The 19,762-nt window shown below is 49.2% G+C and overlaps 1 protein-coding gene across 3 annotated transcripts in view; it reads right to left on the reverse strand.

Annotated features, from left to right (window-relative positions):
* The window catches only part of RAP1GAP2 (RAP1 GTPase activating protein 2), a 217,700-nt gene that overhangs the window by 174,238 nt on the left and 23,700 nt on the right, over nucleotides 1-19,762 (reverse strand). For 2 of the 3 annotated variants that reach the window (XM_041725283.1, XM_041725286.1), the window contains one exon: nucleotides 3,424-3,459. In XM_041725283.1, the coding sequence (XP_041581217.1) occupies nucleotides 3,424-3,459 (36 nt within the window). Of the gene's footprint in view, nucleotides 1-3,423; nucleotides 3,460-7,544; nucleotides 7,637-19,762 lie in introns of those variants that run through there. The other variant, XM_041725285.1, reaches the window with a different exon arrangement.

The raw sequence follows: 19,762 nt of genomic DNA on the forward strand, positions 1-19,762 counted from the left end.
AGTTTCTATACAAACATATATTTTCATTTCTCTTGGGTATATATCTCAAAAAGGAACTGCTGGTCATTTGGTAACTCTATGTTTACCATATTTTTTTTTTTTAGATTTTATTTATTTACTTGAGAGAAAGAGAGCAAGAGAGAGCACAAGCAGTGGGGAGAAGCAGGCAAAGTGGGAGAAGCAGGCTCTCTGCTGAGCAGGGGCATAATGTGGGGCTCAATCCCAGGACCCCAGGACCACGACCTGAGCTGAAGGCAGACACAACCGACTGAACCACCCAGGCACCTGATGTTTAACCTTTTAAGAAACTGCCAGAGTGTTTTCCAAAGCAGCTGCACGAGTTTACGTTCCCAGTAGCAGCATATATAAGGGCATGCAGATTCCAGTTTCTCCCCATCCTCACCAATGCTTGTCATCATCTTCTTTTTGATTATAGTCATCCTAGAGGCTATAAAGGAGTAGCTCACCATGGCTTTGATATGCATCTCCCTGTGGCTGATGATGCTGAACATCTTTTCATGTACTTACTGTCCATTCATATACTTTCTTTGGAGAAATGTCTATTCAGATCCTTTGCCCATGTTTTAAGTGTGTTGTCTTTGTATTATTGAATTGAAATGGTTCTTTATATATCCTAGATATGAGTCCCTTATCAGATACGTGATTTGCAAATAATTTCTCCCACCCTGTGGTTTGCCTTTTTACTTTTTTGATGGTGTCCTTTGTTACACAAAAGTTTTTCATTTTGATGAAGTCCAATTTATCAACGTGCTGTTCCTGTTGTCATTGCTATGCTTTTGGTGTCACTGTTAAGAAATCATTGCCTTATTCGAAGTCACAAAAATGTTCATCTATGATTTCTTCTAAGTGTTATATAGTTTTAGCTCTTACATTTAGATATTTGATCCATTTTAAGTTAATTTTCATATATGGTATGAGAGAGGGTCTCAATTTCATTCTTTTGTATGTGGGTAGAGTTGTCCCAGCACCCATTTGTTGAAAAGCTATGTTTCTTCATTGAATGGTCACGACACACTTGTTGGAAATCCACTGACCGCAAACGTGAGGGTTTATTTCTGGACTCTAAATTCTATTTCATTGATCTATACAGCTATCCTCACGCCAGTACCAAACTGTCTTGATTGCTATAGACTTGTAGTAAGTTTCAAAATCAGGAAGTACAGTCCACGAACTTTGTTATTCTTTTTCAAGATTACCCTTAAATTTCCGTATGAATTTTAGGATCAGTTTAGCAATTACTGCAAAGAAACCAGCTGGGAGTTTGAGGGTTTTGGAGGGTTTCCAGTTCCTGTTCAAGCCTTCCTGAACTCTAGCTCCACCTCCTCCCCTGGGTTCCCTGAGACACCCTGGGATCTTTTTCGTAATTTTTTGTTTAACCAGATCACACTGAGTTTTTTTTCTTTCTTGCAATCAGAAGACTCTTAACTGAGCACAAGTAAGAACACAGTCCTACATACTGTCCCAAACAATCATCTCAACACCACCTCCCCAGGACTAAAGCACTCAAAGTGTACCCCAGATACCCACCGGGGTCCCAATCTCAAAATTTGCCAGTTCCCTCAGCCACCTTGTACCTAGTTCCCTTCCAGGTTTTACATACACCATCTTTTTTTTTCTTAAGATTTTATTTATTCATGAGAGACAAAGAGAGAGAGGCAAAGACACAGGCAAAGGGAGAAGCAAGTTTCCTGTGGAGAGCCCGATGCGAGACTTGATCCCAGGACCCTGGGATCAAGACCTGAGCCAAAAGCAGACGCTCAACCACTGAACCACCCAGGTGCCCCTACCTACATTATCTTTACCAGTTAAATAGGCCCTCAATAAATGCTTGTGAAATTGAACTAGGAACCCAAAATAATACCAAAAGAAACAGTCCTACCACTCTGCACCCCTTAGTAACCCTCTCTCGTGCCTAAACCTCAATCTGTAGATAAGAAGCTCTAGGAAAATCCAACATCATTTTGCCCACTGGACAAATGATACAAAAACTGAAGTCTGGAGAAGTTAAATATCTTGCCCAGGAATGACTTGCCCTGAACACTGAGCTGTACTATTACACACACACCTCATGCCAACCATCACAGGCACAGGTGTACCCATTGTCCCATCCCATCTTCAAGAGCTGCTATAGAAGTTACCTCGTCCTGGCAGTCTTCCAAGACTGCTCCCACTGCACCTCTGGCACCAAGTCTACAGAGAGACAAAAAGCTCTCAGAATGCAGGGACTGTTTGTCATACATCCCTTCACTGCTAACTGTTCACCCTTACCCTTCTGAGTAAAACAGACTATAGTGGGAAGCCTCACCCTCTATATTCCAATCCTCAAGACTGGCTGTGCTTTGCCCAGTGACCTGTATCCAGGGCATACACAGCCAGTGCTAGCAACTAAATGGCATGGCAGAGGGAGGCCGGCCTGGAAAACCTTTCAGCTGAGATGGAGTGCTGCCAGTGGGAAAAGCTGCCTCTGAAGAAGAACACTCATTGGAGAAATTTTTCATGCACAAGCTAATTCACATATGGCAGAATAATATTTTGGGCTAGTGACCAATGCTACTTTTTCCTCCTAGAATTTCCCTCCTTTTCAAGTCACTCAATCGGAGCAGATGGTTGGTCAGTACTCACTGTCCAGGGAAGGAATGAAGATAAAAGCTGATTTTTTTAGTCTGTAGGAAGAAAGGGGATCAGGATGCAAACAAAATGGTTTGGCCAGAAACACACACGGAAAAGGAGCAAAGATGGTGATGGAAGAGGAGTTGGAGGTTCCATGAGAGATATGTCTGCTCAGAGCTTCCCATACAGACAAGCAGACATAAAGCCAAGCGCAGCAGGCAATTCCCAGACCCCAAATCTGGTGTTGAAGCCTCAGAGAGCCCCAGGGCTGGGCTCTCAGGATGACGTTTGTCTGGTGACATGTGACTCAATGCCCAACTGACCACACATATGTGCCCAAGCACAGGCACATGCATACACACATACACACACGCACACACAGGCACGCACACACTGGGGTATTTTATGAGGTTCTAGAATTATGTGGCACAATTTTCCAGGTAGGTAGAAATTTCAGAAAGCTTGATGGACTGGAGGCTTCATGTAATAACCACAGTGATAGGAAATATAATTATCTTCCTTACACCAAGTTACAGCCTAAAAGATACACACATTACCATTGACCTGGCACCTGCTGCTTCCATTCCAGCATCTGCCTTTCTCCAGATGTCCTAGGAATCAAGAGCCTGGTCCAACCTCTCCAATCCTAAACCCCTAAGACTGAGATGGAGAATCTGACAAATCCAAAAGCCCCGTGCATGTTTCCCACAGTCCAGGGGGACATAAGGGCCCCAGAGGTGCTCTGGCCTACCATCATCTCTGATTGGCACACAATGGGAAATGGCTACTTACTTGACCTTTAGGCTCGCCAGCATGGTCTTGTCGATCCTGCCGAGAGAAAAGCAAAGTCTGCGGTCAGTGCTGAGGCTGAAGGCTCCCCCACCCCATCTGCAGGGGAGGTCCCTGGGCCAGTCCAGATTACCAAACCAACAGGGTCCTGCAGGGGACAGTCCCTACATAGGGGAGCTCTCCTCCAGCCCAGAAAGGGAGGGAGCCACACATAACCCCATGAGCAAGGTACTGTTATTCTTCCCATTTTAGAGATATGGATAACATGACTGGCCCAGCCAGAATCCAGGTTCTGACTCCACACCCAGAAATCCCAAGCACTGTGTATATAGCATCTCCTTTCATTACCCCCACTCCTCAAGAGAACTCTGCAAACCAGCTTCATCAGTCACTAGCAGTTAAACATTCAACACATTGATATTTCCTAGGCTTCTGCTTTAGAAAGATGCCAGCACCAGGGACCCTCCTATCCTGGAAGCTGCCAGTCCATGCGAGGCGACAGACCCCACTCCTGAGACAGAACCCAAAATCAGACTCCATGGTGCATGGGCAAGTGGGATCTGTCATGCATGCAGCTCAGAGCAAGGAAGATCACATTTACGGCAGACTGTCCTGGCAGCCAGCTCCTCCACCCCAGCCTGCACCCACCCTTGCTGGAAGACAAGGCAGTGCTGCTAAGCTTCTATTTTTACCCTCTGCATATGTCAGCCCTTATGGCTGGTAAAAGAGGCCCCTTCCTCTCTCGAGAGACAGAAAGGTGGGCTAGATTCCCACTTGTCAGTGTCTCCTCTTATTTACGGGTCATAACCACCAATGTCACGATCACCACCATGTCATCAACATCACTGCTGTCACAATCACCATCAGTGTCACCACACCCAATGTCACCATCACCATCTTCAGTGTCCCACCACTCAGTGTCCCCACCACTGCCTGTGTCCCCACCACCGCCTGTGTCACCATCACCTTCACTGTCACCACCACCGCGATGTCAACACTATTGTCACCATCACCATCAGTGTCACCACACCCCATGTCACCACCATCATCAGTACCCCCACCACCACCTGTGTCACCACCACCTTCAGTGTCACCACCACCACGTCATCATGACCATGAGTACAAAATCCAGGATGCTTGAAACCCTGGAAAGATCGTTCAGCCACCCCATGCAGTCAGCCAGCTTCGCCACAAGCTTCCTATCCAGGCGACTACTAGGACAGCACAGGGACAGGAGCAGTGTCAGGGGCCACATAGGGAGGACACAGAGCTGCCCCAGTAATCGCAGGTCAGCACCAAGCCCTTGAGCTGGGAGGTGGGATCCTTTTGCTCTGAGTAAACTCTCAGCACCTCTGATCCCAGTTCCCAGCAGCAAAACAAGCCATACCTTAAGGCTCCCGCCCCAGGTCCCTCCCAGCTTCTTCCCCACTGCATCCTAGGCCCCTTTCCATGGAGCCTCCACAACCTGTCCTCAAAGGTCTCATAGGGCCCCTGATCCCTCTGGCATGCAGGTGGTACTCCTCTCCCATTCAGCCCCCAAATGGGGGGTAGGGTGAATCCAGGAGGGAGATCTCCACATTCTATTATAATATTTATAGCCGAAAGCTACCTAATTGTAACTCCTAACAATAAGCTCTTACATTTTACATCTTCTCAAGGAATCTCTTTTAATTCTTACAACATCCTTACGTTGTGTATAAGGTGGAAATCCCCTACATGGGGAAACTGAGAGCCAGAGAGGGGAAGTATCCTGTCTGAGTTCCTCAATGAGTCAAGGTGGAGTCAGTACTAGAACCGGGCCCTCTGGTGTGGCACCCTCTCAACCCAACCAGCACACCACGCGGTGGCGCTGTGGGTCACAACAACCCCTGGCCCAGCACCCACATCCACACCTACCTAACGCTCTGTCCACAGGGTTTCCACGCTGGGGTGTGGCCCTGGGAGGCCAGGGCTGCTGGCCTCAGCTACATTGACACAAGACACAGAGCAGAGCCTGCAACATTGGGCTTTTCTCTTTTTAGAAAGCCAAACCCCCTAGGTTCTCTGGGCCCCTTCCGACTCCCCACCACCCACCTGCCCCATGCCATTCCCTCTCCTCACCTTGTCTACCCCAGATGCTCCTGGTCATCCACCCTGGCATCCAATGGAGCTCCTAGAACACCTGCCCTCAAGACGCTGTCCACCACCTGGAGCGGACCAGGGCTCTAGCTATCTGCACGTCAGTCTCCGGTCATCTCCAGACAATGCCTACTCTAACCCTCCAACCCCACCAGGAAGCCCTGCTGTCTCCTCAAACTCAATGAGCCCCTAACCAAATGCCTGTCCTGGACAAAACGTCACTCAGTCATCCTAGAAGCACGTATTACGCATGTGCAATGCGCCACACAGTTCCTCGGTCTGTTCCATGCCTCCTGAGAAGCATGGCTCTCAGTGGAAACTCTCTCATGGCCTGGACCTTGCCCTGTAGCGATCCCAGTCAGCCTGACTGGGAAGCAGACAAGGTATTTCGAACCCAGAGCCCACACTCAGGACAGCAACTCCTTGACCCGGGCGTCAGAGAGGGTCTATGAGCAGGCACCAGGCCACACTGTGCCAGCCCTAGCATGATCTCCTCCTCACTCTCCCCATCTGCCAAGCATGGAGCACCCACAATCCTTCCTGCCGCAGGATGGGTGGCAAAGTGCCTTCAGAGAGAAGGGAAGGGCAGTCAGACACTGCACCCACACAGAAGCATAACCGGCCAGAGGGGCAGAGTCCGCCCACCCCACCCCCCAGCCCCTGTGCGACCCCCAGTCAGCCACCAGCCTCCACACCAGGGCACCCCCTGCAGCAGTGGGAACCTCTTCTTTGACAACACCCCAGATCCAGAAGCTAAAAGGAAACCGATAATGAAAACCACTAGACCCCGTTCCCCAACAGAGGAGAAGCTGCCAGCAGCTGGGAGCCAGAGACAAGTCTTTGACCTCAGTCTCCCCATTTTCTGGCCCCCTGGGGAGAAAGAGCCTCTCCCTTGTCCCACACAGAAGCTCCGTGGCGGGCAGCCCCGGTGGTGCAGCGGTTTAGCACCGCCTGCAGCCTGGGGTGTGATCCCGGAGACCCGCTTCCTGCATGGAGCCTGCTTCTCCCTCCGCTTGTGTCTCTGCCTCTCTCTTCGCTCTCTCTGAATGAATGAATAAATAAAATCTTTTTTTTTTTAATTTTTTTTTAATTTTTATTTATGATAGTCACAGAGAGAGAGAGAGGCAGAGACACAGGCAGAGGGAGAAGCAGGCTCCATGCACCGGGAGCCCGACATGGGATTCGATCCTGAGTCTCCAGGATCGCGCCCTGGGCCAAAGGCAGGCGCTAAACTGCTGCGCCACCCAGGGATCCCTAAATAAAATCTTTAAAAAAAAAAAAAAAAAAAAAGCTCAGTGGCAAAAAGTGGCCCCAAGGGCCAGGCAAGAGACTAGAGCACAAAGCCAACTGTGCAGGCTTGGACAGAGCTGGGATTGGCTGCCGTGGGTGGGGCGGGGGGAGGGACCTCAGGAGACAGGTCTGCCCCTCCCCTCACAGGTCACCCCCACAGAGGAGGCAGCCCAAAGGTGCAGTGGGCCACAGAAGCCCCCAAAGTCACATACAGAGACGACACAGACAGGAGCATGGCACACATGCAAAGACAAGAGAGCCCACAAAGCTACAAAAGAACAGAGCTGCAGCCTACCTTCTTGGAAATCCAGAGTACACGCATGCTCACATCCATAACACATCCATAACACACCTACCCGGCCAGGCACACACTTTATACACGGCCACACAGACTGGCAGCTGCAGACAAGCCACACACACACCCACAATCATCACAGAGGCACCTCACATACATGGGAACATGACACAGATACACACATTCGACCACAGCCACGCAGTCTTGCGCACACCTAGATCGTACTCCAGGGACAGAGAAGAAACTTAGTGTCTGATACCCACTATCTCCATCCAGCCCTGGCATCTGAAATGCCACCCTACCCACCCAGGCACAACCCGAGCCTGCCACTCTTGCGCTCCCACGGGCAGCCACAGTAGAACCAAGACTTCCCAGAGAGATTCACTCCCATCCCTTCAACTGCCCCCCCTCTGTTACCTACCATCCAAAGCCCCCAAAGGAGACGCTGCGTTTTCTGCCAAACATGGTTGTGGCCGCGGGGCCCCACGTCCTAGTGATGTCTCAGGAGCTGTTGACAAAAGGGCTGTGGTGCAGCTGGGTCAGTGGGGCCACAGGCTTAGGGCGGGACACCCAGTGTAGCACCTCCCCCATCGTTTGTCCCCCAACCCCAGCACTTCCTGTGGGTGAGGCCGCAGGGTTGGGGGTGTGCCCTGCCCTCCAGGAGGCAAGGAGACAACAGGGGAGTCTGTAGAGGGCAGTTTCCCCACGCCCAGAGGAACCCACAGCTCCGGAAGGCGTTTGGGTAGCAGATTGCACCATAGCCCGAGTTGGCAGCTGGGTCGCACAGAGCCCTGGCTTCCCAGAACCCAAAGGAAGGTGAAGGATTCTCACAAGAGTGCCTGTGAGGAAGAGAAAGAGCCTGCTGGAAGGCTCAGGAGGCTTGCACACAAGCCCTTCATACTCACTCCCTAGGGCTGCCTTCCTGCCCCACTTTGGCTCAGCACACACCAGCTAAATCAGCCCCACTCCTATACACTTGCACACATAAGTCCACACACACTCCCAGCAGCATGGAGGCACACACACGTGTGCATATATATACATGCACAGGGATCTGCCTCTCTCTCTCTCTCTCTCTGTGACTATAATAAATTTAAAAAATTAAAAAAAAAAAGTACATGCACAGGACCCACAGATGCACACAGGTATGTTCATATAAGTGTCCTTAGACACCCACATACACACGCATGCAAACACTGCACATTAATATGCTAGTTCATACAAACCTCGATGGAGACACCCGCACACAGACCTCGTGTCCATGTAACTCCCCAGAAGACAGGCTCGTGCATGGATGCAGACCCATGTGCACACACCCAGGCACACGCTTAGACTGTACACATGCCCACAAGGTGCATTCACACATACACAAGCACAAGCACAGATCCCAGGTCAGCAATGTCACACTTCTCGCTGGCAGGAGTGGAGGTAGGAGAGTGGCACGTGTGTGGAAGTGTGTTTCTTTCCTGCTGGAACTCAAGGCTAGCCCTTGTCTCTACATGCACCCATGCTGACCATCCCAGATATACAGTAGGTGCTCACTAATGACAGCCCAAGGACAGGCATGGCACATGTGCTAGCAGGGCACCAGGCCCATACCCTGCCCCAAGCAGTGAAGAAAGGGAAACAGAGCTGCCATGGCCCTTCTCAATGGCCCACCCTCCCCACGGTTTCCTGTTTAGGGCCCAATGCCACTCTGAGCATCAGACATGTGCTGTGGTAGCAGAGGGCCACCCCCAGGTCATGGACAAAGGGCAGAGGCATTTCTATTTTCTTGACTCCTCCATAGCAGGGAAGGCTATGGGCCACAGGTGCAGCTTCATGGCCTGGCCCAGTTCTGATCTGCGAGTGGCAAGTGTGGGGTCTTTTTCTCTAAGGCAGCTGGCCTCTCAGCAGGAGCATGGTGGTCCTTGGTTCAGCCACATCCTCCACCCCACCTTCACCAGGAAAGGAAGAATGGTGTGGCCCACCCTCTGGGGTTACGTCAGACCACTAGCTTCCCACTAGATGTCCCCTCCACACCCAGACGTCTTCCCACACTGCACCCACCCCACATCCAGGGGAGGCTCAGCAAACAGCATGGACACCTTGGGTCCTGCCTGCCCTGCATCTGTTTGGTCTCCCTCTGAGTAAAACAGCTCTGTGCTCCATCCACCCCCAGAGGGTGCATCTTGCCAGCCTGGCTGACCAGGGCACCCACCCTGCTGGCCACAGTGACTAGCTCAGGAGTGGGCAGGAGAACTCAGCAGACCTCACTCCCAGAGCTAAGGGCCAGATATATATCCCATTATTCCTAAATCCAACATGAGTTGGATTTCTCCCACTCTCCATTGAGGAAGTCTAAGATAAAGAGCTTGGTGGGTGTAAGAGTTCAGTGGAGAAAAGCCCACTCAGCCTGCTCCGTCATCACACCAACTCCAATTCCAGGCCAAGCACTGTACTAAGTACAGACAGCACCAGGTGAGAGCCCAGGCCTGGGTGCCATGTAGGTTACTAATAACACAATTCTTATTGCAAATTACTTACTTTTTTATCAATTAGAGAGAGTTCATAGTGAACCCATCACTGGAGCACATCATCTGACATTCTTTCATGTGGGAGAGTATGAAGCGGGGTTATACCAACAAGCTTGGGCACTTCCAACCACCCATCATCTCGTCTTATCTGTACACACACACAACCATGCTTTCATGAGATCCAACATCTTATTCCAGGGGAAGAGGCAGCTGAGAGCTGCTCTCATGCAGGCCCTCATAGTCTACAGACACACTCAGGTGAATACCGAGGGAAGAGGCCACAACCCAGTAGGGATGCAGGCCCAGGCCCAGCCCCAAGCATCTGGAGGTCAGCAGGGTGGCCCAGAGACCAGACAGGCAGGAGTTTCAGGTCCTTAGTTTCCCTGTCTGTAAAACCGACAGACAGGAGCATTTCAAGGCTCCAGCTGCTGCCACCTGGAGGCTGGATTCTCCCACCAGGGGTTCTGTTCTCTTGCATGGTAACCACAAAAGATGGAGTAATGGATTCAGACCCCTGGCCAAGGGGTAGTAATTGCCTGGCAGCATCAGCAGGAAGAGACATGGAACCCACAGCATCCTGAACATCCTTGAAGCAACTAAGATCCAGGAACCTTGGAGAGTCCAGATGGACCCACGCCCTTCTTAGTCCTCAGAGTAAGGGCCCACAGAGACAGAAGGGAAGTTCCCAGATGACTTATATTTTACTCTCTGAGCTCTAGAGGGATGTGAGAACCATTTAGAGCACCTTCCACTCTCCCTTCCACAGCTCCAGGCTCCCGAGTTTTAGAGCCGTGTGACCCCCAGCAAGTAACCTGACCTGAGGCCTCAGTTTCCCCCTCTGTAATATGGTGGCTGCCACCACACTCACAAGATTGCAAATGAATGTGAATACTCAGGACAGGCTCCATGCCATAATGGAAGTCGTTCTAACTATCACCTGCTACAATCCCACCCCCTCCGTGGTCCCGCTCAGCTCCCCGTCGCCCCTGCTCTGACCCCTCAGTTCCTCTTCTACGAGGGGTCCACGCACTCTCTGGGAAAGACTGTGAATCAGAGAAAAGAGAACCACTTTGTAAGCTAGGCCCAGCCCTCCCACCCCCACCAAGCACAGCCCAGCTTCCTCCCAGACCTCCGCTGACTCAGATGGCCAAGCAGTCAGAATGGAGACAAAACAAGCCATGGCGACAGGGGAGCTAAGGGCAGTGCCTCTATCTGGGAGTTTACGATGGGTGGCACTGACCTAACCTTCGCTCCTTTCAGTGTCACACCACCTCTGAGATGGTACCACTGTTACCCTCATTTTACAGATGAGGACACTGAGGCACAGAGAGGTCAAGGAACTTGACAAAATTTGCCCAGCACAATGGTGGCAGAATTAGGTCGGATTCCAGAAACCAAGTTATCAGTCATTGTTCTATATGATAATCTGCACTGACAAATGCCCATCACCAGATCAAACCTGCCCCACTAACTCTGGAACCTACACAAAGGCCCAATTCATGCAGTGCCAATTTTACAGACAGGGAAACTAAGGACCTGAAAGCAAAGCACAGCTCAACAGCTAAGAGAAACCAAGGATGAAGTCAGAAAGAGCCTCCACCAGGCAAGACAGACTCCTCCTCTCCTGAGATTGCTCCTTCCTCTTCCATGGAGCCAACTTGGGGTCACCAGGTCGCAAGGCTCTGGTTTCCCTGGGGGAGGCCTGTGGGTGTTTCTGGTCCAGCTGAGGGACAAGTTCCCACCAGAACTTGGAAATAGGGGACCCACCCAGCTCCCCAGGCTTTAGATAAACGTGGAGCTGACAACACCGGCTAGGACCAGAGGAGGAAGAAGCTCAAGCCCCTGCCAACAGCCCCTGCACTGTGTCTATAGGCCCCTGGGGGCAGGAGGAAGGGAACAACAATGTGGTTTCCCCTACTTCGATAGCTCTGTCTTCACAGCCACTAGTGGGAGCTGAAGGAGGAGACAAGCATGGGGAGGAGCTGCTATGGGAAGCTCAGAAAACAGATGCCCCTGGAGAAACAGGCACTAGATCATTTGGCCTAGATCCTCCCCTGCTCCACACAGCAGGAGCTGGCACCAGTAGGGACCAGGTGGGGCTCAGCTCTCCTCCCACCTTGACCACTTGAACCACCCTCAGCAGGCCACATACTCTTTTGGGACTTCAGCTGACCTTTCCTCAAAGGGGAGGCTATATTCACCCCTGCTTCCTTCATAAGCCAAGTGCGGACACAAGACAGTGGCAGAGAAGGACACTCTGATCTTCAGGAAAACAGGGTGCAATGGCATTCAGAGCCAGCAAACACTCATCAGTTAGAAATCCACACCTTGGGATGGAGACAAAATGAGGTCTAACACCTGCACTGTGATTTACTGTGCACTGATCACTTCCCCACACACACTATCTCAAGGGCCAGACTGAATTTCCCATTGCGCAAGTTCTGAAAAGCAAGACGATGACAAAAGATTGCAAGAGCAGTGCTAGTGCAAAGCAGACTCCCAAGAGTAGGCCCCTGAGTCAAGACTGTTGGGTCTATTCTGATCTGCTCAGTATTGCCAGGCTACCAAAAGAACTGCTAGCAATGCGTGGCTACAGACTAAAAAGCTATCAAATTGGGACACCTGGGTGGCTCAGTGGTTAAGTGTCTGCCTTTGGCTCCAGTCGTGATCCCAGGGTCCTGGGATCAAGTCCCGGATCAGACTCCCAAAGGGGAATCTGCTTCTCCCTCTGCCTATGTCTCTGCGTCTCTCTGTGTGTCTCTCATGAATAAATAAATATAATCTTTAAAAAGAAACAAACAAACAAACCTGGACAATGGTACAAGGATAGAAGGAAACAGGACTCCCATCGTTAAGGTAGCTATTTGGCAACATCTATCAAAATTTTAAGTGCAAGGGCAGCCCTGGTGGCCCAGCGGTTTAGCGCCACCTTCAGCCTGGAGTGTGATCCTGGAGACCCAGGATCGAGTCCTACGTCAGGCTTCCTGCATGGAGCCTGCTTCTCCCTCTGTCTGTGTCTCTGCCTCTCTCTCTCTCTCTCTCTCTCTCTGTGTGTGTGTGTGTCTGTCATAAATAAATAAATAAAATCTTAAAAAAAAATTTTAAGTGCACATACCCTTTGTGCCAGAGTTTTTTCTTTAGAGATTTATTCCACATGTAAACTCATACATAGACAAGATCTATGCATATGCATGCTAATTACACCGTTGTTTGAAATAGCAAATACAAATAAATAAATAAGTAAAATATAAAAAATAAAAAAATAAGGCCGTTCTCATTTAAAAAATAAAGTTTTTTTTACTTATTTATTCGTAGAGACACAGAGAGAGAGAGAGAGGCAGAGACACAGGCAGAGGGAGAAGCAGGCCCCATGCAGGGAGCCCGACGTGGACTCCTGGGTCTCCAGGATCACACCCCGGGCCGCAGGCAGTGCCAAACTGCTGTGCCACTGGGGCTGCCCGCAGAGAAAGAATCTTAAGCAGAGTCCACACCAGCATGAGCTTGATCTCACCACTTTAAGGTCGACCTGAGCCGAAATCAGGAGTCAGGTGCTCAACTGACTGAGCCACCCAGGCACCCCTTAAATAAATAAATAAATTCTTATACGTGCCTCGACAATTTCTGGAATGGAACATAAGCAATGGTCCAAGCAAGACTAGTTACCTCAGAAGAATGGGGCTAGAATTGAAATTTGGAGGGAAGGGACTTTTCATTTTATGTCCTTTTGTACTGCTTGATTGATTGATTTTTTTTATTTTTATTTTTTTTGCCACGAACATGTTATAAGTTAAAGAAAAAAAAATGTTAAGTATATGAATGGAGGGCAGCCCGGGTAGCTCAGCAGTTTAACGTAGCCTTCAGACCAGGGTGTGGTCCTGGAGACTCGGGATCGAGTCCCATGTTGGGCTCCCTGCATGGAGCCTGCTTCTCCCTCTGCCTGTGTCTCTGCCTCTCTCTCTCTCTCTCTCTCTCTCTGTGTCTCTCATGAATAAGTAAATAAAATCTTAAAAAAAAAAAGTATATGAATGGAAAAACAAAACAAGCAAGAGCTGAAACAGTATCAACTACAAAGGCTCATTTCTTTAAAAACTTCTTAAGCTACTTGGAGCTCAAACAGTACTCCCAGTCCTGGGACACCTCTTCTACTCTGAAGGGAAGTCGGTCTCTTTCCAGAAAGGGCAGGCAGCCCAGGATCTCTCTTTCACTGCCTGATTCCAAATGGTCCTTCTATCCACTCTTCTTTTAAGCAAAGAGCTTGTGCTTTAATCTTAAAACTCAAACGTGGGGCACCTGGTGGCACAGCGGTTAAGCGTCTTCCTTTGGCTCAAGGTGTGATCCCGGAATCCCGGGATTGAGCCTCACATAGGGCTTCCTACATGGAGCCTGCTTCTCTCTCTGCCTATGTCTCTGCCTTTCTCTCTCTGTGCCTCTAATGAATAAATGAATAAAATCTTTAAAAAGGAAAAAAAAAAAGAAAACTCAAAAGAAACCAATATATAGCTTTGCTGGAGGAAATTTGACAACACAAATTAGAATCCTTATGTGCATGTCAAGGTGGCTTCTGGAGTAAACTTCAAGGCCTGTTTTTGGATCTGGGTGTTGGTTTTACATGGGTGTGTCAACTTTTTGAAATTCACCCATACACTTAAAATCTGTGCACTTTTCTGTATGTATATTATGCTTTCATAAAGAGGTTTGTTTTTTCATATGTATGCTTTTGACCTAGCAATTCTGTTCCCAATCCCACACCATCCCAAGAAGAAAAGAATCAGGGCTGTGTGTCAAGTTGTACTTTTGAGGGTCTCCAGCACAGTGTTGTCATAACTGTGAAACTATGAGAATGACCTAAATTACAGACAAGTTAAGTTCAAGAAAGATTGTGGCTCCTAACAACCGAGTGTATTCCAGCCAATATAAGGTAGTTGTAGAAGTACATGTAATGACACGGGAAAACAGTTGCAGTATATTTCTGAATGGAATAAAACAAGCTAAATATTATATTCCATGCCATATCATTCAAGGGGTGAGACTAAGGATCATGATTTTTTTTTCTTCTTTATGCTTTTTTGAATTTTCTCTTTTCTGAAATAAGCATGCAGTACTTCTATAATTAGAAAAAGCACAATAAAGGGGCACCTGGGTGGCTCAGTCAGCTAGGCATCTGCCTTCAGCTCAGCTCATGATCCCAGTGTCCTAGGATCAAGCCCCACATCAGGCTTCTTGCTTAGCGGGGACCCTTCTTCTCCCTCTCCCTCTGCCTTTGCCTGCCACTCCCCCTGCTTATGCTCTGTCAAATAAATAAATAATATCTTTTAAAAAAAAAAAAGGAAAGAAAAAGAAAAGCACAATAAACCCTACTTAAAATAATGACAAATTTTGCTAAAGGAGACCAGAAAGGGGACAGGCCCAGGTTTCCAAAGGCGCTGGGCATGAGAGTCACCTGGGGCTTAAAATAACCTGGGTTCAAACCCCAGTCCTGCTGCTTACTAGCAGTGTGACCCAGGGCAAGTCCCTCAACCTCTCTGTATCTCAGACCAGACTCCCCATCTATAAAATGGAGACAATAAGAGTACCCACCTCAGAGGACTGCTGGGAGGGGTAAATGAGCTACTATGCATGAAGCCTTCAGAGGAGTGCCTGGCAGAGACCTACAGATGGGTCAGCCAGTGGTACTGCTCAAGTTCTGATTCCATCATTCTAGAGTGGGGCCTGGGAATCTGCACACTTAACAAACTCCCCTGGTGACTCTGGGCCAGTGAGAAATCCATGACAACAGTCCCGTTATCTTTGGTGGCCCTGGAACTATCTGAAGGAGATCTCAGCAAAGGAGATCACAGGGCCAGCTCTTCATGATCCCTCTGTCCAGTGGGGTCACTCCCAACCCTCCCCTACACCAGCAGAGCCTCTCCTGAATGGGCTGGAATGTGGGCATCAGCACCCTCTGCAGGCAATTTTGGGTAGTGCAAAGGAACAAAAAGGGGTGGCTGGCTTGCATTTCTAGGATGGCAGCCATACTGCCCCCTGGCATGAGGGACGGGGGCTGCGGGAATCCTAGGTCCTGCAGGAGATAAGCCACAACTATCTCCTGGTGTCAGAACACATGGGTTCCAGCCCTGGTCTCACATCAAATATAGCTGAGGGGAAACCTACTCCAATGCCCTCTGCCTCTGTTTTCTTCATCTGTAAAGACTAACTGCACTCATTTCTCGAGAATCTCCCATGAACCAGTTATGTCATACCGCTTACTTTACTTAAGCCTTGCCACAACCATGTCCTCTCTCCTGGTGAGGAAATAGAGCCATAGAGAAATTAAGGAGCTTGCCCAAGGTCATAGTGCTGGCAGGTGCAAGGGGCAGAATTCAAACCCACAGGCTCTGCTTTTAATGAGCCTGCTGTTCCTATAGAGCATGAGGGGGGGACCAGATGGGAACTAGGGCTAGGCTGGGTTCCGGCAAACCAAGAGTCTTCCTGGGCCCCTGCCAATGCCAAGTGAGGAGCAGCCCCAACCTGGGCCAAGAAAGCACACCCTGAGATACCTCCCCAGGGCCTGGCAAACTGGGCTGGGGAGAGATCCTTCTGTCAGATGAATAGTGACTCAGGTGGAAGCAGGTGGAGGATGAAGGAGAGGCAAGGAGCACCCCCAAACACTTTTAAAAAGCCCCACAGCTCAAACACAGCATGCTCAAGATGCACTTATCACGATTCCCCTAGTGGGGTTTGCCCTCACAGGCCCAGAGGAATGCTGCTGGAGTCCCAGCCTTGGGACATCTCCATAAATGCTTGTCCCTTGCCTCTGTGAAGGGAACAGCACTAACTCAGAAGGACACAACAAATAGAGACAGAAAAGGCCCTTTCCACTCAAGGCCCCCCTCTTCCCCACCCTTAAACAGCCTCCAAACAGTGAGGGTCCTCCTGTATCACAAGCAGACATGGGGGAGAAATCAGGGCTGGATCCTGCAGCATGGTGAAAACCCGGACCAACACCTCACTTGGGGATAGGGGACCTGTAGGTGAACTATAGTCACGGCTAAAGAAATAACCCAGTGGGGGTAGCTGGGTGGCTCAGTCAGTGAAGCATCTGCCTTTGGCTTAGGTCATGACCCTGGGGTCCTGGGATCCAGCCTCACATCAGCAAGCAGTCTGCTCCTCCTTCTCCCTCTGCTGTTCCCCTGCTTGTGTGTGTGTGCACTCTCCCTCTCTGTCGAATAAATAAAATCTTAAAAAGGCAGGGGGAGGGGGGCTCAGTCGGTTAAGCATCTGCCTTTGGCTCAGGTCATGATCTTGGGGTCCTGGGATACAGCCCCAGGACAGGCTCCCTGCTCAGCGGGCAGTCTGCTTCCCTCTTTCCCTCTGCACACCACTCTCCCTGCTTGTACTCTCTCTCTCTCTGTCAAATGAAATGAAATGAAATGAAATGAAATGAAATGAAATGAAAGAAAAGAAAAGAAAAGAAAAGAAAAGAAAAGAAAAGAAAAGAAAAGAAGGCAGCCCTGGTGGCGCAGTAGTTTAGCGCTGCCTGCAGCCCGGAGTGTGATCCTGGGGACCCTGGATGGAGTCCCATGTCGGGCTCCCTGCATGGAGCCTGCTTCTCCCTCTGCCTGTGCCTCTGTCCCCCTCTCTCTCTGTGTCTCCATGAATAAATAAATAAAATCTTGAAAAAGAAAAAGAAAAAGAAAAAGAAAAAGAAAAAGAAAAAAAGAAAGAAGAAAGAAAGAAAGAAAGAAAGAAAGAAAGAAAGAAAGAAAGAAAGAAAGAAAGAAAGAAAGAAAGAAGCTAATGTTGTCCCCATTTTATAGATGGAAAAATTGGGGCACAAAGAGACTAAGTAATTTGCTCAAGGTCACATTCTTAGGAAGTAACTGTGGCAGGTTGACTGTATTTTCCAAAGACAGAAAAAAAGAAAAAAAAAACCACAAAGACAGCCACACCATCCCACAATATATCCCCCATCCCACATGCTCATATTACCATGTGACACTGACACCCCTCTCCACTAAGAGGTGGAATCTCTCTTCCCTCCTCCTAGATCTGTATGAACCTGTGACTGTGGCAGGAACAATGCTGCACCATCTCCAAGGATAAGTAAGAAAAACTAAAAAAAAAGAAAAAAATGAAAAACTAAAATAGCTTCTGCCGGCTCTTTCTTGGGATTCTTGCCCCTTCACCCAGCCCCAATGCCGTGAGGAAGCCCAAAGTAGCACACAGGGATGTGACAAGAAGACAGAGCACACGGAGAGGCCCATGTAGTAAGGAACTGAGTCCTCAAGCCAACAGCCAGCATTAAATGCCAGACACGAGCAACTTAGCCTTCAGGCCAGCCCCACTTTAAGCCACCCCGGATGACGACTGCTCTGCCCAAAGTACAGATTCCTGAGCAAAACAAATATCACCATTGTTTTAAGCCATAAGCTTCTGGGCAGTTTATTATGCAGAATAAAATAATCAGAACAGGGGCACCTGGGTGGCTCAGCTGGCTATGCATCTGCCTTGAGCTCAGGTCATGATGTCAGGGCCCTGCTCAGTGGGGAGTCTGCCTCTCCCTCTCCCTCTGCCCCTCGTCCCATTTGTAATTTCTTTCTCTCACTCTCTCCTCTCTCTCAAATAAGTAATAAATAAAATCCTTTCAAAGTAAAATAAAATAACCAGAACAGCAATGGAGCCAGAACTAGAACCCAGCACGCTGGCTCCAGAGCCTGTGCCCCTGGCCATCCTACGATGGTCTCTGCTGTGTGAGAGACAGCACAGAGGAGGATTTTAGAGCTAGGGCCTTGAGTCAGACATATCTGCATATATTCATTCATTATTCATTCATTTAATAAGTGCCTATTTACTGCATCCTGGGATATTGTGATTTATAAGAAACATGTATTTGGCCTCTGTCTACAATTCCCAGCTCATAACTCCCCAAACTCTTGGAATTTCGCAAGTGCTGAGAGTGATAAAGGTGTCTCATTATGTGAACAAGGTGATTTTTTTTTAAAGATTGTATTTATTTATTCATGAGAGACAGAGAGAGGCAGAGACACAGGCAGAGGGAGAAGCAGTCTCCCCATGGGGAGCCTGATGCGGACTGACCCCCAAGATCACATGCCCAGAGCCAAAGGCAGGCACCCAACCACTGAGCCACCCAGGCGCCCTGCCCCACAAAGGTGACTTTTTTTTCTTTTTTTTTAAAGATTTATTTATTTATTCATTCAGAGAGAGAGAGGCAGAAACACAGGCAGAGGGAGAAGCAGGCTCCATGCAGGAAGCCTGACATGGGACTCGATCCCGGGTCTCCAGGATCACACCCCGGGCTGCAGGTGGCGCCAAACCGCTGTGCCACCAGGGCTGCCCCAAAGGTGACTTTTTAAAGCCCTAAGGGTTAGAGGCTGGTTGCCAAGAGAATCAATCACGTGATTAGAGGGCTAGCACTTTTAGTCCTATCCCCTAACCCCCAAAGAGGGTAGGGGGCTGGAGGGTGATTCAATAGCCAATGGCTGATTACTTGACCAATGACTATGTAATGAAGCCTCTGTAAAAAGGCACAAGGACAGGGCTGGGAGCACTTCCATGTTGGTTGACATGTGGAGGATGGGGAGAGTGGTGCTCTTGGAGACAGCATGGGCCTCACCCTGTCCCACACACTGCCCCCACACACCTCTTTCATCTGCCTGCTCCTGATTTACTTCCTTTCATAATAAATGGGTAATTTAGTAAGAAAAATGTTTCTTGGAGTTCTGTGAGCTGTTCCAGCAAATTACCCCAACCTGAGGAGGAGGTCCTGAGAAGCTCTGATTTATAGCCAGTTGGTAAGAAGCACAGGTGACAGCTTGGGCTTGACTAGCATCTGTTGGACTGAACCCTTTAACTGTGGAATACGATGCTATCTCTGGGTAGATTGTGTCAGGATTGAGTTGAATGCTCAGACACCCCGTTGGTGTCCAAAAGTCGTTTTGTAACATATATGGGGAAACCTACACATCCATACACACACACACACACACACACACACACACACACACACACTGGAATTGGTCTCAGACCATCCCTATTGTGTTCCAGGCTCTGCTAGTGCTGAGGATACAATGGTGAACAAAATGGATTCCTGCCCCCCCGGGGGGTAGGGGATGAAAGATTAAAG

This window comes from Vulpes lagopus, chromosome 12 (genome assembly GCF_018345385.1).
Source record: "Vulpes lagopus strain Blue_001 chromosome 12, ASM1834538v1, whole genome shotgun sequence".
Lineage (NCBI taxonomy): Eukaryota > Metazoa > Chordata > Mammalia > Carnivora > Canidae > Vulpes > Vulpes lagopus.